This window comes from Rhinolophus hipposideros (genome assembly GCF_964194185.1).
Source record: "Rhinolophus hipposideros genome assembly, chromosome: 4".
Classification (NCBI taxonomy): Eukaryota; Metazoa; Chordata; class Mammalia; order Chiroptera; family Rhinolophidae; genus Rhinolophus; species Rhinolophus hipposideros.
In genome coordinates, this window is record NC_138050.1 from 12,402,356 (window position 1) to 12,429,808 (window position 27,453).

General features: G+C 34.0%; 1 protein-coding gene across 4 annotated transcripts in view; it reads left to right on the top strand.

Moving 5' to 3' along the window:
* The window catches only part of NBEA (neurobeachin), a 656,028-nt gene that overhangs the window by 215,798 nt on the left and 412,777 nt on the right, over window positions 1-27,453 (top strand). For all 4 annotated transcript variants that reach the window (XM_081046841.1, XM_081046842.1, XM_081046843.1 and 1 more), the window contains one exon: window positions 14,514-14,952. In XM_081046841.1, the coding sequence (XP_080902967.1) occupies window positions 14,514-14,952 (439 nt within the window). The remainder of the gene's footprint in view (window positions 1-14,513; window positions 14,953-27,453) is intronic.

Here is a 27,453-nt window from a genome sequence, read left to right on the forward strand (position 1 = left end):
TGTTTCTGGTTTGTGACTCTCTCTTTTCCCTAGTTTTTATAAGATTGGTGCTTACTCATTTTTCAGGTGTTTGCTTAAAGGTTACCTCCTCACTGATGTCTTCCTTGACTACTGTACTGTGTTTCCCCAAAAATAAGACCTAGCTGGACCATCAGCTCTAATGCGTCTTTTGGAGCAAAAAGTAATATAAGACCCAGTCTTATTTTAACATAATATAATACTGAGTATAATATAATGTACTAATATAATATTATATTATATAATATAGTGTTTATAATATAATAATATAATACTGGGTCTTATATTAAATTTTGCTCCAAAAGACGCATTAGAGCTGATGGTCCGGCTAGGTCTTATTTTCGGGGAAACACAGTAGCTAAGTAACTCCCTCTCTAATCACTCTATTCTCTATCATGGCATCCTCTTCATTTCTCTTTTTGCACTTATACAATTTTTTTTTGTTTGATTGTTTATTAGAATGTGTACTTCAAATAGGTAGTCCCTGACACTTTGCCTGGCACTGAGAAGTAAATACAGTAAATATTTGTTATGTAAATGAATAAGCTAGTGAGAAAGTTGAACAAGTTTTTAAAAAGCTGAGTATTGAAGGTAACCATAAAATGCATTTCATTAATAAACATGGTAAAACCAGAAATAAAAAATTTTTATGGATAACTTGTCTGAAATCTATGGAAGCTTTATGTTAATTATTTCTCTTTAGGCTTAATAAGAAGTTACTATGTAGGTGAACTTAAAAATATGTTATATTAGTTTTCCTCTAACAGTTTATAAACAGGGAAAAGAACTAACATAGGAAATACAAAATTAAGAGAATATGGTACTGTTACAAGAATAGAATATGGCATAAACAGTCTATAAATAGGCTGGAATTTGCATGAACATTTCATATATTATAAATATAACTTATCTAATCAAATGGAAGAGGAAGTATAATTTGGCAAATGATATGAGGATTACCACATGGGGTAACAATTTGAAAAAATTTATTTCCTTGTCTTATATCATGCCAAATAAGTTTTGCATATATTAAAATTTAAAGATTAAATATGAAACTAACATAATTCATGAAAATTAGTATTTATATAGTATAAGAAAAGATGTTTAAATCATAACATCAAAGGCTGAAGTTGTAAATGACTAAATAAAAGTTTTATATATCTGCATATCTGAATATATTAACAAAATTAAAAGACAAATGCAAACAGGCAACATGATACATTTATATAGTAAAAGTTAATAACCTTAATGAATAAAAAGCTCTTATAGATCAATTAAAGTAACATATCACAGTAATGGAAAATGTAGAAAATACGAAACAGCTCAAAAAAGAAAGGCAATATACAGTACAAATAAGGAAAATTTATTTAGATCTAATAAATACATTTATATTCAAAGAAAAATGTAGCATAATTTGCAGCTTGGGCAAAATTTTGAAAATTGAGAATGTAAATATGTGTACTTTACATAGCATAAAAATATCCATAACCCTGATCTAGTAATTTTACTTTTATAATTGTATATTAAGGAAACAATTAAAGATAAGCCAATAGTTTATATATAAATATTTTTACTGTTCAATTTTTTATTTCATACATGAAAATGTTAAGTTAATATTTATTAAATAATTGTTACATGCATCTAATCTAACACTAAGGTTTTCAATATAGCAAATTAGTTATTTTCTCTTGCTTTTGAAATCATTTTTAATGGATCTTTTGTAATCTATTATGTGAATGTATTATAATTTATTTTACAAGTACTCTAAAACACTATCATTAATATAATATTCATAAAATTATTGGATAGTGATGTTGAATATATTATATATTTCATTTACTTACAGGTAAAAATCATGCCCAGTTATTCCTAGCAAATATTTTTAAAAACTTTAACTCATTTAAATTCTGTTTTTAGTATTAGTAAAGGTAACAGTAAAAGCTTTCTCTCTGTTTTCCTTTCTTTCCTTCCTTCCTTCCTTCCTTCCTTCCTTCCTTCCTTCTTTCCTTCCTTCCTTCCTTCCTTCCTTCCTTCCTTCTAACCGTCTTCTAATTTCATCTTTCTTTCAATTTATTTAACGATTCTTTCATTATATATTTACTGAATTAATGAATGGTTTCCTATTACATTCCTATTACATTCTAAGTACTGGTTTCTTCACATAATAGTGAAGAAAAAGTTTCTGCCCTTATGAAGCTAACATTCTATCTAGGAAGATACTCTTTTAGAACCCACATACTTAAATATATAATTGCATGTTGTGTTGCATTCTAAGCAATAAAATTGCAGGTTATTATGAGAACATACAAAAGAAGAAAGCTAACTTAATTTGGAGTTGGAAAAGACATCATGAAAGTGACATTTAAGCTGGACACCAAAGGATGAATTTAGTTAATTTGGGGGAAAAAATGGGGACAGTAGCAGCACATTCCTGGAAAGGTAACCACATGTCCTGAGAAAATCCTTGGCATATTTTGGGAACATATGTGGGGAAACCAAAGAATGAAGGGAAAGTGAAGCATTCCATTAGTTAGGCAGGAAGCAAATCACATGGGACCTATAATCGATTAAAGATCAGGTTTTTTAACCAAGCAGAAGAGTATTAGTGTTCTGCTGCCAGATCAAATTACCACAATCTTACTGGCCTAAACAACATAAAGTGAGTATCTCGCAGTTCTGTGGAACAGAAGTCTAACATGGATTTTGCCACACTAAAATGAAGGCATCGTCAAAGCTGCATTCCTTTCTAGAAAGCTGCTCTTGAGGAGAATCCATTTTCCTGTTCTGCTTCTAAAGGCAACCCATATTCCTTGGCTTGAGGCCTTCTGCCTCCTTCCTCCATCTTTAAAACCAGGAACAGTGCATCTCTCAGAGTATCCTTTTGTGTCACATCCTCCTCTGAGCAGATGTTAGAAAGGTTTTCTGCTTCTAAGCATACATGGGGTAAATTGAGCCCACCTGGATAATCCGGGATAGTTCCCCACCCCACCTCCATCAGAGCCCTTACATTTAATGTCTTTTTTTGCCATTTAAGGTAGAATTCATAGGTTTTGGGAATTAGGATATAGACATCTTTGGGGGGCATTTTTCTTCCTACAACAAGAATCATAACCTGGTTTACAATTTTAAAAACGTATTCTGGGTACAATGAGAAAATAGATTAGCGGGGGCTTCATGGGAAGCTAGATAAACCAATTGGAGTCTGTTGCTTTATAGGTAGAGATGCTGTTGCTTAGGACTAAAGTGTGTTGGCAGTAGAGATCGAAGAGAAAAATAAAGAAAGGTAAAGACTTTGAAGATAAACTTGAGAGGATGTGGTAAAGATTGGATGTGGGTAATGTGGGTATGCAAAGTTTTCAAAGATGATAGCTTGCTAGCTGCTGTGAAAAACTGAGATGATGAAATGGCTATTTATCAAAGTAAGCAAGTATGGAGGAAGAGAATGACCAAGACTTCCATTTTAGACTTACTGTCTTTTTATTCCTTTTACCCTTCAATGACCTTCATGCATTTCTCCCACCTCCTACCACCCCTCCACCGCCGCCACATCTGGCAACCACCAATGTCTTCTCTCTAAGTATGAGCTTGGTTTTTGTGTGTTTATTTTGTTTTGTTTTCAGATTTCACCTATACAAGAGATCATATGGTATTTGTTTTGCTCTGTTGACTTATTTCACTTAACATAATGCTGTGAAGTGCATCCATGTTTCACAAATAGCACGATTTCTTATTTATGGCTGACTAATATTCCATCGTGTAATACATATATACCGCCATTTCTTTTGTTCTTTTTTTGTAATGTCATTAGGACAGTTTATTGTTAAGGCAGTGAGCAACATATGCTGTTTCTTTTTGTAACTGTAAATTATAAATCAGCATAAAACTCTCTTGGTATGTGGAACTTACATGCTGATGGTGTTAAGGGATTACAGAATACACCACCCCAAAATATAACTCTTGGGCATATGGATTATTTTGAGTGAAAGGACGTTGAGAATAAGCAGATGCAGCAAAAGCTCTAAAAACAGAGCACAGGTTTTCCATTTGTAAAGAAGTTTACATTTATAAAGGAAATTTCCATTTGTAGAGGTATCTTCCTCTCCAGTACAAGGAAGAGAAAGACTTCTTAACAACTCTTCATCAGTGTAGAAAGTACTGATTTGAATCTGCATAACAGACCTTACTAAACAATTCTTGTTACCATAATTTTCCTGGTCACCCTCCCCCACCTAGAAGCACAATACCTGTTTTCATTTGTTTAGCCTAAGATGTATACCACCATTTCTTTATTTCTCTATCCATTCATTCACTGATGAACCCTTAGGTTGTTTCCATATCTTGTATATTGTGTATAATGCTTTGGTGAACAAAGAGGGTGCAGATATCTTTTTGAATCTGTGTTTTTTTTTTCTTTGGATAAGTACCCAGAAGTGGAATTACTGGATCATAGTATAGTTCTAGCACCAATCTTCATTCCCACCAACAATACACAGGACTCCGTTTTCTCCATGTTCTTGCCAACACTTGTTATCTCTTGTCTTTTTGATGATAGACATTCTAACGTGTGAGGTGATATCTTATTGTGATTTTGATTTGCATTTCCCTGATTATTAATGATATTGAACATCTTTTCATATACTTGATGGACATATATATGTCTTCATTGGAGAAATGTCTACTCAGATCTGCTGCCCCTTTTGTAATTGGATTGTTTGTTTTGTCTACTGAATTGTATGAGTTTTTATATATTTTGAATATTAGCCCCTCATTAGGTATGTGATTTGCAGATATTTTCTCCCATTTATTTATTTATTTATTTTTTATTTATTTATTTTTTATTTTCTCCCATTTAGTAGGATGTCTTTTCATTTTGTTGAAGGTTTCCTTTGCTCTGCAAAAGTTTTATTTTGTTTTAATTTGATGTAGTTTCACTTGTTTATTTTTGCTTTTGTTGCTTTTACTTTTAGTGTCGGATTTTTAAAAAAGTATTGCCAAGAACTATGCCAAGGAGCTTACCATCTATTTTTTTTTTCTTTTCTAGAATTTTTAATGTTTCAGTCATGTTCAGATCTTTAATTCATTTTGAGTTGATTTTTGTGGATGGTGTAAGAGAGTGGGCATGTTTCATTCTTTTGTATGCGGCTATTCAGTTTTCCCAACACAATTTATTGAAGACACTGTCCTTTCCTCAATGTATATTCTTGGTCTTTGGTCAGAGTCAATTGACCATATATGTGTGTGTTTATTTCTGAACTTTCTTTTCTGTACCATTGATCTGTGTGTTTGTTTATAGGGCAATGCTATGCTATTTTAACTAAAGCTTTGTAATACAGTTTTAAATCAGATGGCATGATGCCTCCAGCTTTGTTGTTCTTTCTCAAGATTGCGTTGTCTCTTCAGGTTCTTTTGTACTTCTATATAAGGTTTAGGGTTATTCATTTTATTTCTGTGAAAAATGTTATTGGATTTTTTTTTTTTTTATAAGGATTGCATTGAGTGTGTAGATTGCTTTGGGGAGTATGGACACTTTAACAATATTGATTCTTCTAATCCATGAGCATGGAATATCTTTGCATTTATTTGTGTCTTCAATTTCTTTCATTAATGTCTGATAGTTTTCATTACACAGGTCTTTCACCTTGGTTAAACGTGTTTCTAGGCTTTTTAAAAATTTTTTATTTTTTTGATGCAATTAAAAATAGAGTTATTTTTTAAATTCTCTTTGTGATAGTTCATTAGAGTATCGAAACAAACAGATTTTTGTGTGTTGATTTCATATCTTGCAACTATACTGAATTTGTTTATTCTAAAAGATTTTCAATGGAGTCTTTAGGGTTTTCTTCTATATATATATATGTATATGGAAGTTTACATCTTTCTTTCCAATTTGGATGCCTTTTATTTCTTTTTCTTGCCTGATTACTCTGGCGAGGACTTCCTAGACTACATTGAATGAAAATGGTGAGAGTGGCCTCCTTGTCCTCTTCCTCATCTTAGATGAAAAACTTCAGCTTTTTACCATTGAGTATGATGTTAGGTGTCGGCTTGTCATATATGGCCTTTATTATATTGAGTTACGTTTCCTCTGTACCCTCTTTCTTGAGAGCTTTTATCATAAATGGATGGTTTTTTTTTTTAGCTGAGCTGGTTTTTCTGCATCTATTGAGATGATCATATGATTTTTATTCTTTATTTTGTTAATGTGGTGTATCATATTGACTGGTTTGTGGATGTTGAACCATCCTTGCATCCCTAGAATGAATCCCACTTGGTTATGGTGCATGATCCTAGTAATGTATAGTTGAATTTAATGTGCTAATATTTTGTATCTATGTTTATCAGGGATATTGGCCTGTAATTTTTTTTTGTTTCTTTTTGAGGCATTCTTGTCTCGTTTTGGTTTCAGACCTAATGCTGGCCTCATAAAATAATTTTGGAAGTGGTTCCTCCTCCTATATTTTTTTGAAGAATTTGAAAAGGATTCGGTCCTCTTAAATATCTTAACCTTTTTGTGGTCTAACATATAATCTATCCTGGAAAAAAAATTCCAGGTGCACTTGAGAAAAATGTGTACTCTGTTAACTTTGAATGGAATGTTGTGTATATATCTGTTAAGTCTCTCTGATCTACAGTGTCAGTTCATGCCTGTTTCCTTATTGATTTTCTGTCTACGTGATCTATCCATTTCTGTAAGTGGAGTGCATATTAAAATCCCTTACTGTTATTGTGTTGCTGTCTATTTCTCTATTTAGGTCTGTTAATACTTGCTTTATATATTAGGTGCTTTTATTTGGGTGCATATATATTTACAAATATTATATCCTTTTTTGGATTGACCCCCTTATTATATAATGCCCTCCTTTGTCTTTTATTACAGTCTTTGTTTTAAAGTCTCTTTGTGTCGTGTAAGTATAGCTACTCTCCAACTTTCTTTTGCTTTCTGTTTTCATGGAATAACTTTTTCCACCCTTTTACTTTCCATCTGCGTGTGTTTTTACATTGAAAGTGAGTCTCCTGTAGGCAGCTTATAGATAGATTTTGTTTTATTATCCATTCAGTCACCCTGTCTTTTTTAATTGGAGAAATATGTCCACATATGTGTGGTGCCCTGATTTTTGCGGCTGCTGCCCACTGGATGCCTCTACATCTCCTGGCTCTTATGGCCAGGAGGGCTTATGCTTGTGGGTCCCATAGGACTGTAACTAATGGAGAAAAAGTTCTTAAACAGATACCACCCCCGGGGCATAGTAAAAGGAAACAGACCCAGGAGTTCTGTCTTTCCGTGAAGGAGGCCTGTTAGCTAATCATCATGGCTGTGGCCTGAGGGGCAGACTTCTAATTAAACATGCATTTAGGAGCTAACTGTAATTTTTTCCAGGACCTCCTAGGGTGGCACTGACTTCTAGCTCTCCCTCTGCCATTCTCCAGAGTGCCAGTGTGTCCTGGAAGGAAGCTCTACACATGTCTGGCAGCCCTGTTTTTACATCCACTGCCACGTTTAATTTGGCTGAAGCCTAGGGGATGCACCTTGATTACCTGGCTCTGGTTGCCAGGGGGGCTTGCGTTCCTGGGACCCACAGGACTGTGGCAACTGGAGAGAGAGTTCTTGGCAGGCTACGATCCCCAGGGCACTGGATAGACAGCAGACTGAGGCACACCTCCCAAGGTTTCTGTGAAGGAGGCCTCTTTGTTTGTCCTGGTGCTTTGGCCTAAGAGGCCAGCTTTAGGTTTGGCTCACATATAGTGGCCTATAGTACTGCTCTCAAAGAACACAGACTGTGGATGCCATCTTGGCACGATCCCTTTGCTTTTCTCCAGCTCACTGGAATCTCCTCGAAAGAGCTTACACACTTGACTGGAGCCCTGATTTTTGTGACTTTTGCCCAGGGGACATCAACAGATTGTCTGGATATAGTGGCCAGCATGGCTTATGCTTGTGGTCCCATACTTTAAAAGCTGCTGCCAGGATTCTGGCTTTCAATTTGCCTGAATTTAGATGCTTAGATTCTACCCCTAGGATCCACAAGTTATGGAACCAGAATTGGAACTTTGATCTATTTGATTACGTTCACATGATCCTTCTATTATGACATATTCCCTTCAGGTAAGGAAGGAAAAACACCCCAAATAGCTTATGGGCAAAAGTTGTAAGTGGAGATGGGGGTGACAAGTCTTGGCACATCCTCAACAACTGGAAGCTATTAAAAATATAATAGGCTGCTTGGGCAAGCACGAAGTTTTGAGAAATGACAAAGAGCTAAGACAGGATTAAAGGACAAGATGTATCTCCTACACAAGGTGACTCCTTCCAGACTGGGAGAAATGTTTGTGTTATCTGTGTAGAAACCAACACAGAGAATCAAACATAATGAAGAAAGGGAGGAATATGTTCCAAATGAAAAAATAAAATAAAACCACTGGAAAAAATACTGAATGAAATGGAGATAAGTCATTTATCTGATAAAGAGTTTAAAGTAATCATACAGTTGCTCATTGAACAGTAGTAGCTTAAGGGCTAGTATAAGGGGAGGGGGAGTGAGAGGTGGTTCTTTTAGGATAGGATGTATTGGTTTGGTGTGCAGATAAAGGGGTCAAAGGTAAGGAAGAGAGACATAAATTGAAGATTAGTAGAGAGAATAACTGATAGAGTGGTTGGGCTCTGTATTTCCTTATAGGATATGATTATAGTGATGATGATGGTAACGGTGATAATAGTCAAATCCCTAATGGTAGCAGCAGGTACAAAAACTTAGAGTGAAATTACTTTATTCTGGGCACTATTCATGAATTTTGTTCTTTAATCATCACAACTATATAATGTATTTACTGTTATTTTACTCATTTGACAGATAAAAGAATGAGGCTGAGAAAAGTTAAATGGCTTATCCTACATCACAAAGCATGAATAAGTCCTGATTGAAATTCAGTCTAAATTTCAAAGCCTGAACTCTTAAACATATAAAATATGCAATTTGTGGCTTATCTAATTAATATTTGGTTGCTTTTGTTTTTCTGCAACTTAAGAAAAGCCTTAGGTATGTATGTTGACATTGTATCGTTAGTATTAATGATTGCCTCCATCATATTACAGAAAGTCATGCTGTATTTCAACAGGAAAAATTCTTTTTTTCTTTGAGGAGAAAAGGGACAAACAGTACAAACAAGCTTAGGCAAGAGAAAAGCAAACTGTAAATCTGAATATTTTATAATTTCTATTTGATATTTTATTTAACATGTATAGATTGGAACTATACCAAAATTTGGATCTTAAACATCACTTGGTGGGGGATCTTCTGCAAGAGTTGAGTGAAGATCTCCAAAAAACTGTTCCTCCAGAAAAGCAACTGCTAAAAATAATTAAAATCACTTTTTCAGTTCTCTGGGAAGTAATTAAAGGCTTTCAACAGTCCAAAGATTATTAAATCAAGCAAAACTGCAGAATCTTTATGAGAATATCAAGTTTTGTGGTAACTTAACTTGCCCTATTTGCTATCTACTTCTCCCAGTTCTGCAGTCACCTTGAAAACTAGCAGCCAGACAACCATGGTCGCTGTGAAAACCAGTAGTCTAGTAACCACTGGAAGGAGGCCAATTAGGTTTAGAGTTTTAAAAGTTCCATTTTAGAGCCTTGTTACTATTTGACATATCTGGCAGCTCCCTCTGGTAAAGCTTCATTCACTAGGGTTGTTATTTGATCTGATTAGAGCTTGCTTGGTAGGTAAAGCGCTATTTCCAAAGTGTTTGTCGAAATAATCGTCAACACTTTTTTTTTAACATTGCAGCTGCCTGAGGTGGCAATATCTGTCGTAGCAAACAACAGCCTTACCGAAAAAGCTTAAAAGGAAGATCTGAGAATGAGAGGTCCATATTCCTGGGGCTGTACTCAGGTCCAGGAAAGGCCTGCGAAGGTCCTAGTCACTCAGTTTTGGCTTGTCTTTAGGCCCTGTGCAACCAGGAAATGAAGGGTAAAGGAGAGTCATAGACAGCGTAAGTGTTAAAAGCATGTTGTGACACACACCCAAAGCCTCTGACAATGAGTAAAAGACTTACTGGTTCAAGACATTTAGGGTATTCTCTGTCCAATTATCAGTTGACTATTGGGCTAACTGAGCAGAGACTTCTGTGGCTTAAGTGACAGAGAATACAGGTTTTACAGAATTCAGAAAAGTCAATAAACAAACAGAACAACTGTGAACCCCATATGAGAGGTTGGATTTCCAGGATTGGCACATCATATATTTTAATTGTCTAGTCTTCAACAAAAATATGAAACATGCAAAATAACAGGAAAGTGTAAATAACATACATGGGGGAAGAAATCAGTCAACTGCCCCTGAGGAAGCCCTGATGTTGGACTTATAGACCAATGCTTTAAACTAGCTATGATACATCAGCTCAAATAATTAAAGGAAACCTTTTCTAAAGAATTAAAAGTATGAGGGTGATGTCTCATCAAAGAGAATATAAGTAAAGAAATATTGTAGAAAAAAATCAAATATAAATTGTGGAGTTGAAAGTGTAAAATTTATTAGAGGGCTCCACAGAAGATTTGTGTGGGTAGAAGAAAGAATAGGCATACTTGAAGAAAAGTCAATTGCGATTATCTGATTCTGAGGTACAGATTGAAAATAGGAATGAAGAAAAGTAAAGAGAGCCTGAGAGACCTGTGTAACACCAAGAAGTGAACCAATATACATACAAGGAGTCCCAGAGGACAGGAGAAAGGGGCAGAGAGAAGAATATTTGATGAAATATTGACCTGAAAACTTCCCAAATTTGATGAAAGTTATTACTTTGCACATTCCAAAGTGCTTTAAGTAGAGTAAACTCAAAACAGATACACAAATCATAGCCAAAACATAAATTGAAAGTACATTCTTGGATCCTAATTGTTTCTCCTAAATTATAATTTTGTCTATTAGGGGCATATTTTTGATAATATTGAATTCCAGAAGTTGTATTCTTTTCATACATTTAGTGTAGCAAACAAAAAATTGAATCATATATAAACAACTGCAAAAGACTCAGTGCACTGCAGTCTTTTGTTGTGTAAAATTAATTTTAATAATGATTTTTAAATCTTTTCATGTATTTTTTTTTTTTTTATTCTTTGGAGTTCAGATTACTTTTTATGGGAACTCCTTATGGGAGTTCAGGTTACATTTTGGGATTTAATATAAACACAATATACATTGTAGTTATATATGGATTTTTATGTTTTATTTTAAATCACTGAGGTGATTGAGTTTGCTTAGTATTACTATTTGAAAAGCAAATAATTAATCTTAATATAATTTTAGTGCTCTACAAACAAGGAGCTGTTGGACTTACTAGACAAATATATGTTCCTTTCATGTTAGTCCTTACTCAGATAGTTTGGAATATAGCAATTTGAATAATTTAGTACGTAAGACATATTGAAACACTTCATAAATCACTGTAAAACAAGATTTTTGGAGGAAGGAATGTGATAAATGAGGTAACTATATAGAAATCATGTCATTTGCTGAACTTAGACCCATAATTTTTCCAAAATTTATTAGATGAACTCATTAGGTTCAATGAAACACAGTAAGAAAAAGAGGCATCTGGCATCCAACTGCCTGTTTCTGACAAAGTTAAGATCACTCAGACTAGTAATGTTTCTGCTTTGTGTACTGACGTGGCCTATTACTACAGAAACTGATGAGAGCTGTAGGAAAATTACAAGTCTACTGTCATTGAGAGAACCTGCACAGATGCAGTCATTTATGCTTTTTCTGCTGATCATGCTTAGCTTCCTATTGAAGTTACTTAGGTTAAATCCTCAAAGTACTTTAGTGTCACAAGAAACATAGACATTATCTAAGCTGACGTTTATCCCATCAACTGAGAGCATATTCTGTAAAATAGGTTAATGCAAGTAATTAAAGTAGGCTTTTTGACTATTGCTCTATTTTTTATTTGCAATTTCTGTTATTAATTTTTTCATTGATGTTTATTTCTGTGTAACATGATCTCTAGATATGCTTTAGTTATAAAACTTACGTATTTGAATAGAGTTCTTACTGAAATATCAAATTTACTGCTTCATTTTTGGAATCATTCTTTTATCACAGTAAAAATAAAACTAAGATTTTTATTACTGTATAAATATTTTGATGAATCATTTGAAAATTTTCTAATGTTCAATTTTAATAAACTTTTTATTATGTTTTATAATTGAGAAGTTAGCATTTATATTGGAGATCCAAGCATCTAGTTAATGAGTTGTAGATTTTAATTGTTCATTGAGAGTCAAGTGAACAGAAAAACAAAAAAAATTACGTACTTCGTGGAAAAATATTTTTTATATGGTACCTGTGGATACTAAATGAAAGATTTTATTTTCTTTGATATTTTCTTTGCTACCAAAATGCTTATATTTCAGATGCTTACATAACTTGAAAAGTACATTTTTCGTGTAGTTCTTGATGTAAAACACACCATAAATAAAGATACTGAGATATCATACTAGGGTAAAGCCAAACTCTAGGCCAAATCTATAAATCAGCTAAATTCAGACTAAGTGCTGGACTTGGCTATATGCCTTTTGCTAATTAAACTCTGTAAGAAAAGTTAGTCCATGCTAGTAACCATGACACTGATTTTTTTCCTTGATGTTAGAGTTCTTATTTTGTTTCTGCGTTTACATTTTCTGTCCTATTATTGCAGAAATATTACTACTGCAATTTAAGTTTCTCCTGATTTTTCTACCACGATTGTTTTCTCTCCAAAAATATATAATCTACAGATGCACTCCTGTATTGTATAAATTCAGTGGTATCTCTAATAATGGAAATAACTGCCTTAGTCATCTCATCTTCTCATTTTATATTTCTAAGGTTATTTTGAAACTTCCAAAATTTTGGTCATCACCTCAGTTTAAATGACTCCCAAAATAAATGGCTACCTTATCTTGACCTACAGATATCAATATCTGAGAGATTCCGCAGACATAATTGATTCAAAATTTAATCCATTATTTTACTAAACAAACATACTCCTCTTTTGCTTCCTCAGTTAGTGGCATAGTACTATTCTTATTATTCCTTAAGTTACATATTCCAGAACATCTTTATTCTTCTCCTAACTGTTATGCCTACTGGTATTATTCTAAGTTTTAATCTTCTCTCACACACACAAAAAAGCTAAACTGTTATTTTCACCTCTTTTTCCTTCTGTAGTGCTTCGCCAGTAGTATTGAAATTATTTGTGTTCTCAAAACTTTCATGCAGTCATTTTAATTTTCAATCTTGGGATCAACGAAAAATAGATCTACCCTATTTTTCATGTTAGTCATCCAATGTTTGAATATTATTGTGTTATACTAATTAATCTTTTCTTCTTTCAATTCTAATATCCAAACAAACAAGCAAAACTGAACTATTCAATAAATATGAGGAAAACTACAATATAACACTGAATTATAAGAAATGTATATTGTTAGTCAATTTAAATATTGTATATTAGGAATATTAAATATGAAGATGTTATTTATTTCTGAATAGCTTAACATTTACTAAGTGTCTACTTTATGCAGGAACTGCAAATTGTTTACATATAGTATCTTATTTTCTTCTTCAACATGACTTTATTAAGAGCTATTATTATCCCCCATATACCGTAGATTGCATAAACTTTTTAAGGTCATCACTCAGAATTTGATAACATTTTATGATGTGGAGAAATTTATTATATTAACCTTTGTATAATGAAATTTGATAGGAATTTACCATTTTAAAGATGTTTTACTTTTCATCTATTTTAATTGGTAATATTAGTGTTTCATACCTATACATATTTTTCTAAGTTTTCATAAATTGAAATTTATATTCACTAAAAATTAGTATGCTAAAATAAATATTCTTTAAGAAAGGCACATATAGACTAAATTCTTGAGAAACATTATTCTCTTGTTAAATTATTTATCAATTTGAGCTAATCATTTGACGTTTCTTGCAATTAACTCTTCAGAGTTTTATGTTTTATGTGCATGTACCTTTAAAATGATATCTTCAAGTAGTTTCAATATTTCAATTAGACGTTATTGGTTATTGAAGTACCATAAAAGGTATAAAAATGACATATTTTTTAAGGACAGTATTAGAGTAGTATAAAATTTCTCTTATATGATTTTAGCTAATAATGAAAGGATAAAAGGGGAACTTCATGTAATAATCATTTATGAGCTGCTGTACAAATTTTATAGGAAATATTTCTCCATGTTTTTAAAAGCATCAGTTTTGAAATGCCAGGTGATTTATACAAGAAATGGGGTTCTTTTGATGGTTACTGAACACAATGACAGGTATGTATGGATATGTTTTAACCCAGTTGTGTTGTCCTACACATCTAGTTAGATTTTTTATTTTTACAGGTTTTATTTCCTTTATTCTAATATGTGAGAATATTTCATTAAAATACTGGGTTTCCATTATTAAGCTTTTTATTTAAATCATTTTCTTTCACTACAGAAACACCTGCTGCATTCCCAGACACTATAAAGGAAAAAGAAACACCAACCCCTGCTGAAGATATCCAGCTAGAAAGTTCCATTCCTCATACAGATTCAGGAATTGGAGAGGAGCATGTGGCTAGCATCTTGAATGGGGCAGAATTAGAGCCTAGCACAGGCCCTGATGCCATGAGTGAACTGTTATCCACGTTGTCATCCGAAGTGAAAAAATCACAAGAAAGCTTAACTGAGAACCCCAGTGAAATGTTGAAACCTGCACCATCTATATCTAGCATTAGTCAAACCAAAGGCATCAATGTCAAGGAAATACTGAAAAGTCTTGTGGCTGCCCCAGTTGAAATTGCGGAATGTGGTCCTGAACCTGTTCCATACCCAGATCCAGCATTGAAGAGAGAGGCGCAAGCTATTCTTCCTATGCAGTTTCATTCCTTTGACAGGTGGGTACTGTACTGATTGTTTACAATGCTCTCTACATGGAAGGAAATTTGAGTCAATCTAAAAACGGGGATCTATTAAGTAGATCCTTACCACAAAGAATATCTAAGATGACAGGCCAACCTGATTGATCTCAGAGCACAGCATTTTAATAATACATCTCAAAAAAGGGGTTTCAATATGATATGGTGGATAACACATTGAACTGGAAATAGAGAAACTCAGTTCTGATTGTAATCTATCATCAAGCGACAGCACTACATTGGGGAAGTCATTTTTTCTTTTTGGACATAAATTGTGTCATGGATAAAGTGGGGGCGGAGACAGGCCAAATTTCTGCAAGGTCTAGTCTGGCTTTGAAATTCCATTGTAATATTATTGAAAACTATAATAATTGTTCGAGATTCAATAGCCTGTCTTAAGTGATAAAATTCAAATTGGTGTTTTGAATGCAAGTATATGGAAAATAATTTTTTAAATGTGTGATCATCTTCCTTATGGAATTTTGATTATCAGTAAAAAAGCGGTATTTTGAGACATGTATTCGAAAGTAAATATTACTGGTATACATTTTAGTATTCTAATGATTTATAATGTGGCCCGTATACCTACATTCAGATGTTAATCAAACAAGGAACTTTTAGTTGAGAACCAAGAATTCTTTGTTCTGTTCCAACATATATGCCATAAGAATGATAGTGAATGAATAGTTTAGAACCAAAGAACAAGTGCATGTAATATATTCTATTATTTAAAAGCATGTGCAGCGTTAGAAAAATATTTTAGGTAGTCACTAATTACTAACAATTGTACTTAAATTTGATACTGGGATTGATGCGGTTTTCGAATTATATTTACAAATTAACATGTAAACTCTTTAGTTTGTGTTTTCACCTTTGAAATGTTTAAAACAATTTTTCCTGCAAAAATAATGTGTATGTGTGTGGTGATTAGCAAGCAATTGTGGTTTTGTTTTGCAGAGAAAAGAGCAAGTTAGGAAATCAAATGTTTCTTAAACTGAAATGTCAAAAAATTTATATAGTCAAAGTATAATATCTATTCTATATTGCGTTTTCTAAAATCATCAAACTGCTTTGTCCAAATTAGAAACAGTAATTTTTTTAATTACATATTTTTTTCAGTTATAGTTGACAATCAATATTATTTTATGTTAGTTTCAGGTATGCAGCATAGTGGTTAGACATTTATGTAATTGATGCAGTGATTCCCCCAACCCCCCACCAATTAGCCTAGTACCTACCTGGCACTATGAGTCGTTGTTGCCAACACCATTGATTATATTCTCTATGCTGTAATTTAAATCTTAAATTGACTATTTCTTAACTACCAATTCGTATTTCTTAAACTCATCACCTTTTTCACTCTGCTCCCCAGCCCCTCAGCCCCTGTGGCAGCCATCAGTTTATTTTCTGTATCTGTGAGTCTGTTTCTGTTTTGTTTGTTCATTAATTTTGTTCTTTAGATTCTACACATAAGAGAGATCTATGATATCTATATTTCTGAGTCCGACTTATTTCACTTAGTGTAATGCCCTCGGGGTCTATCCATGTTGTCCCAAATGGTAAGATTTCATTCTTTTAATTATGGTCGAGTATTACTCAATCACAATTTCTTTCTCCAGTCATCTATTGATGACCACTTGGGTTGCTTCCATATCTTAGTTATTGTAAATAGTGCTGCAGTGAACATAGGGGTGCACATATCTTTCAGAATTACTGTTTTGGATTTATTCACGTAAATACCCACAATTGGAATTGCTGGGTCATAAGTTAGGTCTATTTTTAATTGTTTGAACCGTTTTCCATAGTAGCTGCACCAATTTGCAATCCCAACAACAGTACACAAAGGTTCCTTTTTTTCCACATACTCACCAACACTTGTTTATTTATTTACTGATGATAGCCATTCTGACAGGTATGAGGTGATATCTCATTGTGGTTTTAATTTGCATTTTTCTGATGATTAGTAACTTTAAAAGCATGTTTTCTTATGTCTGTTGACCATGTGTATGTCCTCTTTGGAGAAATGCTTTTTCAGGTCCTCTGTCCATTTTTTTAACGGGATTGTTTGTTTTTTTGGTGTTGAGTTGTATGAGTTCTTTGTAAATTCTGGATATTAACCCCTTATCAGATATATCATTGATGAATATCGTCTCCCATTCAGTTGGCTGCCTTTTCATTTTGTTGCTGGTTTCCTTTGCTGTGCAAAAACTTTTTAGTTTGATGTAGTCCCATTTGTTTCATTTTTCTTTTGTTTCCCAGGCCCAAGGAGAGAGATCAGGAAAAAATATTACTAAGTGCAGTGTCACGGAGTTTATTGCCTATGTTTTCTTCTAGGAGTTTATGGTTTGGGTTCTTAACATTTAAATCTTTAATCCATTTTGAATTTGTTTTTGTATATGGTGTTAAAAGGAGATCCAATTTCATTTTTCTACATGTATCTGTCCAGTTTTCCCAACACCATCTATTGAATAGACTGTTTTTACCCCACTGTGTATTCCTGCTTCCTTTGTCACAGATAAAATGACCACATGCACATGGGTTTATTTCTGGGCTCTTTGTTCTGTTAAAGTGATCTATGTGTCTGTTTTTATGCCAGTACCATGCGGTTTTGATTACTGTAGCCTAGTAATACAATATCTATTCTATGTTACTTTTTCTAAAATCGTCAAACTGCTTTGTCCACATTAGAGACAGTATAGCTTGATGTCAGGTTGTGTGATACCTCCAATTTTGTTCTTCTTACAGTTCCTGTGGCTATTTGGGGTCTATTGTAGATCCATATAAATTTTAAGATTATTTGTTCTAGTTCTATGAAAAATGCCATTTGTATTTTGATAGGGATTGCATTGAATCTGTAGATTTCTCTGGGTGGTATGGACATTTTAATGATGTTAATTCTTCCTACCCATGAGCACAGTATATGCTTCCATTTATATGTATTTTCTTCCATTTCTTTCTTCAGTATCTTACAGTGTTCTGAGTACTGGTATTTTACCTCCTTAGTTAAATTTATTTCTAGGTATTTTATTTTACTTTTTTGGATGCCGTTGTAAATGAGATTTGTTTCCCCATTTTTCTTTCTGACAATTCATTATTGGTGTATAAAATGCAACCAATTTTTGAATATTAATTTTATATCCTGCTACTTTATTGAATTTATTTGTATTCTAATAGCTTTTTTGTGGAATCTTTAGGTATCATGTAATCTGCAAATAATAGCCACTTACTTCTTACTTTATTTTTCTTGTCTGATTGCTAGGCATTCCAGTACTGAGTAAAAATCATGAAAGTGACTTCCTTGTCTGGTTCCTGATCTTAAGAAGAATACTTTTAGCTTTTCCCTATTGAGTATGATGTTAGCTGTAGGTTTGTCATATATGGCCTTTATTATGTTGAGGTATGTTTCCTCTATTCCCACTTAGCTGAGAGTTTTATCGTAAATGGATGCTGGGTTTTGTCAAATGCTTTTTCTGCATCTGTTGATATGGTTGTATGTTTTTTATCTTTGATTTTGTTAATGTGATATATCACATTAACTGACTTGCATATATTGAACCAGCCTTGCATACCAGAAATAAATACCACTTGATCATGCTGTATGATCTTCTTAATTTATTGGTGAATTTGGTTTGCTAATATTTTGTGGAGAATTTTTGCATCTATGTTCATCAAGAGATATCAGCCTGTAATTTTCTTTTTTTGTAATGTCTTTGTCTGATTTTGGAATCAGGCTATGGTGCCCTCATAAAATGAGTTTGGGAGCTTTTTCTCCTCTTGAATTTTTTGGAATAGTTTGAGAAGAATACATGTTAATTCTTCTTTCAATGTTTGGTAAAATTCCCCTGTGAAGCTGTCAGGTCCAGTATTTCTGTTTGTTGGGCGTTTGTTCATTAATGATTCAATTTCATTAGTAGTAATTGGTTGGTTCAGATTTTCTGCTTTTTCTTGATTCAGTCATAGAAGATTATATGCTTCTAGAAATTTATCCATTTCTTCCAGATTGTTCAATTTGTTGGCGTATAATTATTTATAGTATTTTCTATTTCTTTTGTGTCCATTGTCACTTCTCCTCTTTCATTTCTGATTCTATTTATTTGGGTCCTCTCTCTATTTTTCTTGATGAGTCTGGTTAATGGTTTGTCAATTTTGTTGATCTTTTTAAAAAATAGCACTTGATTTCAATGATCTTTTGCATTGTTTTTAATCCTCTATCTCATTTATTTCCACTCTGATCTTTATTATTTCATTCCTTGCGCTCACTTTGGGCTTTGCATGCTGTTCTCTTTCCAGTTCTCTTAGGGGTAAAATTATAGTGTTTATTTGGGACTTTTCTTGGTTCTGGAGGTAAGCCCGCATTGCTATGAATTTCCTTCTTAGGATTGCTTTTGCTGGTCCCATACATTTTGGATTGTTGTGTTTTTATTTCATTTATCTCAAGGTATTTTAATTTCTTTCTTAATGTCATTGTTAACCATTCATTGTTTAAGTAACATATTATTGAGTCTCCATGTGTTTTTGTTTGTTTTGTAATTAATTTCTAGTTTCATACCATATGGTTGGAGAGGATGCTTGATATGATTTTAATCTTCTTGAATTTGGAAAGACTAGTTTTGTTGCATAATATGTGGTCTATCTTGGAAAATGTTCCATGTGCACTTGAAAAGAATGTATATTCACTGCTTTGGGGTGCAGTGCTCTAAAAATATGAATTAAATACATCTGGTCTAGTGTATCGTTACAGGCCACTGTTTCCTTGTTGATTTTCTGTCTGTAAGATCTGTCCATTGGTGTTAATGGAATATTAAAATCCCCTACTATGATTGTATTACTGTCGATGTCTCCCTTTCTGTCACTCAACATTTGCTTTATATATAATATTTAGTTGCTCCTATGTTGAATGCATAGATATTAACTAAGGTTATATGCTCTTGTTGGATTGATCCCTTTATCAACATGTAATGTCCCTCTTTGTCTCTTATTATAGCTTTTGTTTTTAAAGTGCCTTTTATCTGTTATAGGTATTGCTACCTCAGCTTTTTTTTATTTCCATAGCATGAAATAACTTTTTCCATCCCTTTACTGTGTGTATGAAGTCTGTGTATGTCTTTCAATCTGAAGTAGATCTCTTATATCTCTTGTGTACAGCATATATATGAGTTTTGTTTTCTTATCCATTCAGCTACCCTGTGTCTTTTGATTGGAACATTTAATCTATTTACATTTAAAGTGATTATTGATAGATACATAGTTACTGTCATTTTGTTATTCATATATGTGTGTGTGTTTATTTATGTATTTATGTATTTACTTATTTATTTTTCCCCTTCTTCTTTGTAAAGAAGTCCCTTTAACTTTTCTTATAATATTGGTTTTGGTAGTGATGAGATTTTTCCTGTCTGGGAAGCCTTTTTATCTCTCCTTCAATTTTAGATGATAGCCTTGCTTTGTAGAGTAGTATTAGTAATATGTCCTTGCTTTTCATCACTTTGAGTATTTCGTTCCAGTCTCTTCTTGCTAGTCCCTTCTTGCCTGCAAAGTTTCTGTAGAGAAATCAGCTGACAGTCTTACCTTTGAAATCACCTATTCAGTCTTCTGCTTCATCTGATCTACTGCTGATTCCCTCAAATGAATTCTTCATTTTAGTTATGTATTCTTTATTTCTGAATGGTTCTTTTTTATGGTTTCTATGTCTATTTTTATGCTTACTATCTCTTTGTTGAAGTTTTCCCTGAGATCATTGAATATCCTCATAACCAGTGTTTTAAACTTGGTCTCTTGGAAGTTGGTTGCCTCCATTTCATTTAGTTCTTTTTCTGGAGTTCTGTCCTGTTTTTGGGGGGACATGTTTCTTTCTTTCCTCGTTCTGGCTGCCTCTCTTTATTCCGATGTGTTAGGTACATCTGCTATGTCTCCAATCTTGGCCAGATGACCTTATGGAATAGTAGTAGTTGCCCTGTTGGACCCAGTCTCCCTGGTCACCTGTGCCAGGTATCCAGGAGTGTCCCTTGTATGGATTGTATGTTTCCTCCTGTTATAGTTGAGTCTTGATTGCTGTTGGCCTGTTGGTAGGTGGGATTGACCCTCAGGCTGACAGACTCTGGTATATGGCTGGCTGTGTCCACAGCTTATGGGCTGCTGTGAGGGGTGTCTACCACATGGAGCAAGATTTGCACCAGTGGCCTTTGGTGCCTACTAAGACTGCCCTTTGGGTGTGCTGCTTTTGGGGCTAATTTGGTGGTCCTCTGTTGTGATCTGAAACCAGCCTCCAAGTATGTTGGTTCTCACACCTGTTGGTATGGGCCACAGTGCAGGCCGTGGTCAGCCACTGCCTGTGACTGGCCATTGACTACCTGGTAGGAGCTGCAAAGTAATTCACAGTTGGTCATTGTCTGTGCTGGCCCTGGAGGCACGTGAGAGAGTTGACACTGTGAACCAAGGATGATTGCCACCCATGCTGGCCTCGGGTAGCTCTACAGAAATCCCAGGGCACCCTGAGGCCTGTTGCCACCTGCTGGTTCCCATACAGCTCAGCTGCTGCTAGAGCCTCTGTTGGTGTATAAATTGGGCAAGGTGGGGTGGGACGAGTGTTATTCATCAGCTTGATACAGATTTTGGTTTGGTGCCAGTGCTAAGACTGGATCTATTCAGTAAAAGTCTCAAAGCACACCAAGGTCACCCACCACCTGTGCAATGCCTGTGGACCCCCGAGAGTTGTCCACGAAAGAGTGCCATGCAAGCAGGGGTGGCTGCTCATCAATAAAATGCCTCTGGCATTGCGCTAGTTCAGTGGGGCAGGGTTCCTGGGTGTTACCAGGGTGGAACATGCAGAGCTCACCAGGCCAATGCAGATTCAGATTTGTTCATGTGGGAGAGGGCTCCACACAGGAAAGATGTCACCCACCTGCCAGCTGCATGGGAGGAAGATGCTACACAGGGAAAATGGCGAGCGTCCCTCCAGTCCTTGGGAAGCCACACAATTCAGTCTCTCCCTGTATGTCTCTGACTGCTCCCAGTCATCATCCCTCTGTCCGAGCCTAGAGTTAGTGCCTGCAATGAGTGAGTCTATATGCAGACCCTTTAAGAGGCTATCTGGATTATCGGCAGCTTTCCTTTCCTTCCCACCCGGCAGGGGGCTGGAATCACCACTGTTTTTCACAGATAAATGTTGTGGGGCTCCTCTTCCCAGCATAAGTGCTTTGGGGTGGGGAGGATGGTGTGCCTCACTCTTTAGGGGTGGGGAAGACCTGCATGGCTGAGATATTCCTCCTGATTCTCAACCGCCACGTGGTGTGGGGCAGTCCTCTTCTATGTCTTTGCCCTCACCACCAATCTCAACGTGGCTTCTTTATAGCCTTAGTTATAGGATTTCCTTTCATCTACACTTCAGATAGTTCTCCAGGTTGATTGTACTATAATTTAGTTTTAATTTTAATATGGTCATAGGACGAGGCAAGCACAACGTTTATCTACTCTGCCATTTTGAATACTCTAGAGACAGTAATTTTTTAGTGTTTAGGGGTAGAAGTGTGGCACTAAAGTCATCTTCAGTAAGGATGTATTATCATTTTTATATATAAATATAATTTAAACTTTGCATATGCACATTTTGACCAGTGTCTTACTCATATTTCTTGAAAATGTATTCTGTAAATACAAATGGCATTAGTTATCATGTTGGATATAAAGATGAATAAAATTACTTTGCCTTCTATGAACTAAGAGTAGCAAAAGGAGGTAAAATGTTTGCAAATAATTGTCATATAAGATAAAACGTGTTTAACTAAACACGTGTTAACTATCTTAAACTAAAAATAATAGGGTCTGTAAGTATAGAAAAATACTCCTTTTTTTTTAATGGTTTGTGTTAATAATATATTCAGATGTTCATTTATTCAGTTCCTCGGACACTCCGTATGCCATTTCATATTGATGTTCTTCTGTCTCACCAGTTGGGTTTATGGTCTCAGGTTATTTGTGTGTTTATGAGTATATGTAAATATATGCATGTAAGTATCTCTAATTATATATCTCTATAAATCTATATATGTAAATAAATTTTACAATAATTGAATTTATGGTTATGGAAGTTTTATGTTCCATTTAATTTTAAATTATCTAACTTTTGTTAAAATACCGAACAATAAATGCAAAGAACTATTTTAATTTTTCATAGGAGAATCCCATGAAATAAAGATTAAGTCAAACATTTTTGTTTTAATTTGGATTATTGTTAGAACAATTTTTTTCATTAAAACTTAATCATTTGAGTTCCAATATCCTTAGCTACTCAAAATTTATTACACTTTTGAGAATATTGCTTTTAAAAAAAATTGAACTTTTTGTTGTTGTTACCGGTAGTGTTTGTGCAAAATGCAATTGGAGTGAAATCATTATTCTAAATTGCATACGTAGAGATGAAATCGAGGTACACAAAGCGTATTTCAATTCTTTTTAGGAAAAGGACTCCAGTGTAGTTAATATATGCAGTAGCTCAAGTACTATCAAATGTAAATGATGAGGTGATATTGATGAAAAGAGGGGATTGAGGTCTCAGGGGGCGCTGATGACGGATTGAACAGAAGCGGCCTTGCACTGCACGTAACTCAAGTCTGTCGTCTTCACTGCTCAAAGCCATAATGGGAGGTGGCAGTCTGAAATGAGTTGCCAAGGCAAAGAGTATTATTTTTGAAATGCTTTCACACAAATCACTAGGCCCTGCATACAACTTAGTTTCATGCTTTAATGTCATCAGGAGGCACAAATTGGTGTGTCTAATTGTTTGCCACCTGCCAGCAAAATGAGCTGCCAGCCAGCCAGACGGGTTTGATTGTCTGTCAGCCATTCAATAGATTGAGAGTGACAACATCAAAAATTTAACTTCAAACTCTGGAGCTTTGAGCAGCTTTTCCGAGACATCATCCCCCAAGTGTTTCTGGACAACTGCATTTTTCAATTATATTTCCAAAATATTGCTACCATTTGCCTTATCTGTTTTAAGGTAGCTATAATTACATTATGAAATATATAAACATATTTCTGAAGCACTAAAGCCTGAAACCCAAGTTATGACATGTCTTTTAACATCATATTGAGTTCCTTGAAAGTGGATCCAAGATGACAGGCTTTAGAATAAAAGTCCTGAATACTACCAGTTTCAAACACAGAAGTATCATGGGCCTTACTCCACCAATAATGTACTTATCATTTTTATGTTTAGTTGAAAAATAGCTATGAACTCAGTTGCTCATTTCTTTATAACTAAATCGTTCTTTCTCACAATATTGTAAAACCCCTATGGAAACCACTAGGGTTTCACTTTAGCCAGTAGTTTATTAGTTCTATTGCAAACATGCTAACAATGTTTTCTTTGTACTTATTCTAGATTGTAAGTTTGGAAATAACTTTCAAAAATAACTGATGTGATTTGACTTATGTTAACTTAGGTTCTCCGTGGGGTGTTTCTCACTGCTTAGAATGGAGCCATGATGAATTTCAGTGCTTTGATGTTTGTTTCCTATTTTTTGAAGTTAATTTTCGTTAGGTAAATTGCAGTGGGAAATTTTAGAGGCAGAATTAACTAAAATAAACATTTTTTTTATTTTAGTATTAAATCTTGCATCAGGTTGTATTACAAAAATATATAAAAATTCTTACCTACATATATGGAAAGTACTGATTCTTTTTTACCCCCATTTCATCCCACATCATCTGTGCAGATTTAAGTATATGTCATTGATTACACTGAGTGGCCCTAACAAATTTTTATTTTTTATTTGTATTTTTAAAATTTATGTTTGTATATTTATGGATTTTGTACAGCAGTGAAAATGCTAGAGATCCTCTGGTATTACTATAGAGTGAGACAACACTGTATGTATCTAGCAACTACAATATAAAACTATAACTGCTTTTCTAATGTTCTGTCACTGTAAAGCAAAGAGAAATACTTTGGTTTTATTTCTAACAGAAGCACTTAAAAATCTCACCATGGAACTCATGAATTAAGTTGCAAGGTTTCTCAAAATACTATCTCTTTGGTGGATTTCTACATAGATCTATGGCTTATAAAATATTCTGGCTGCACTATATTTTTTATGTATTAGTAACCTTGTAACTTTTAGGTTGGGGTAATGCTGTTTTCCTAAACCATCAATTAAGCTTTACCTTATCTTTTACACTAAAATTTTAATCCTATATATCCACATATTTTTAATCATTTGAGAATTTGGTATGTATCTGCGATTCAGCTCAGTCACAATTCCCCAGGGATTCTTGAGATTTCCCCTTTAGTTTGGACAAAAGATTGAAAAAAAAAAGAAAAAAAAGCAAGGGACATCGTGTTTCTCCATACATTTTAACTGTTACTTTGTTTAGAAAATTATTTTAAATCTAGGCTATCACAAAAAGCTTCTCTGGCTAACAAACATGGATCTTACAGGATTTATACTTCATCCCTTAGGAATTTGCAAACCTGTTTATATTCGAATTCCTGAGTTTGATATGTTCAGGCAAAGTAGTCTGAAGTTTTTTCCTCTCAAACGTTAATATTCTTGCTTCCAAGTGTTTCACTCTCTGATAAAGAAAATCTCTTAAAATAAAATATATTGTAAAAATATGATAGGACTAAAAAAGCAATGTAGATAGCCTTCATATTATTAAACTTAAAGTACAAGTTTAGGTTAGGTATTTTTTCTCTAGGTTTTTAACATTAACATTTTTTACATTAATGCTGAGGATGACAATTTACGGTACATAATAAAGAAATGTTTCATGGATTTGATGGAATCCTCATACATTGACTTCTTTAAACTTAGAATTAAGTAAGATTATCAAAAATTATAATTACTGCTGAGGACTTCAATTTCTGTTCTTGTAGTTTCTATTTTTTCAAAAAGTGTTTTGATTGTATTATTTAAAGGACAAACAAGTAAATGTAAGCCAAATTGATTAAAAATCTGCCACATTTCAAAATTTCTCTGATATCTAGCCACTGAAATCCCAGCTTTTATAATACTTCATATGCCTTGGGTATAGTATTTTAAGGCGAATTACTAGAAGGTGCAGTTTTGGTGGTATCTTAATTTTCCCAATTTTGTTGCCTTTGTCTCTCGTGGCATTTACAGATAGTCAGTGAGCTGAAACAGTATCTCTCTTTAAAGGGCAGGTTGATAAAATACATAATTATTTCTTATATGTATTTTTTCTATTGGTGTTCTAAATATTTTATAAAAATTGGGACTCATAAAACATGAAAACATCATAGCAATAATCTTGTGATCTCTCATGAGCATCAGTAAATTGAAATGTCACCCTAAAATCAGTAACAGATTGTTTTTCTCCAAAGTTCCAATTTTTTCTTAAGATAAATGTTTTACATCTATAAGTCTTGCTGGTGTGTGGGGGGATGATACCTGGAAATTAGGAGATCTGGCTACTAATACTGGGTCTCTTTGTAATTAGTTGTGTGATCTTTGTCTAGTTCTTGGGCTCTCAGACTCAGATTCCCAACATTCAGAATAATGCATTTCTACCAAGTCCCATAAAATTTCAAAATTCTATGATAAATGAAATGGTCTTGTAATTAGTCTCAAAAATGTAATCGATGGCTGTTTTTAAACTTGATTGAAAGACCTCTATTCTGCCTGTATAATAAAAACATTTTAAAAAGTTAAAAAAAAGAGACAGAAGAGAAGAAAAATAGAAAGACTTGAATCCCACAAAAATATGACATGTCCATTCTGAAAGCTACTTTAGGCATCCGCATCTCTCAAATGGATTTCTTCTGTAACTTTCTAACTAGCCTCATATTTACATATGCTTTCTTCCCCAAATGTATATTCTACATTTATGCCAGAGACATTTTTCTTCAATACAAAACTGATGAAGATTCTGAAGTAATTTCTTGTTATTACACAATAAAGAATGAACTTGTTAGTTCGCAATGGAAAGTCGTCACCTTTCACCCATTTTAAGGATATATTTGCAGTTTCTTCAGTCTGCTATGTTTGTCATCTCTTTGCCTAAGTTTTACTATTGAACTTCTCTTGCCTAATTTCTGTTGATCCTTTTAGATTCAGCTCACTCTTAAGTGCTTGTACATAACTCTGATCAGAACAGTTATTGAAATATATTGCACAGTTGATTTGTTTGTCTCTTGTATTTCCTTCAAGTATCTCTAAAGCATGGGGTGATGTCTTAATTGTCTTTGTATTCCATTAACCTGTCAGTGTTCAATAAGTGTTACAGGAAAGAGGGAGGGAACAGAAAGAAGGGATTCTTACACAGTGCTATGAATAATTAGGAAAATCAATTGCTTTAATGAGTCACTATTGAAAAGCCCTTTCTTACCTCCAGTATCTCAGTTTATACTTAGGACAAATCTTTGAAGTATCCTTTTTACAAAGTCACAGAACTAATTAATTGAGACCCCCAAGATTCTGTCCTTGGACCACTTCTTCTACCATTTTCACTCCTTTGGTG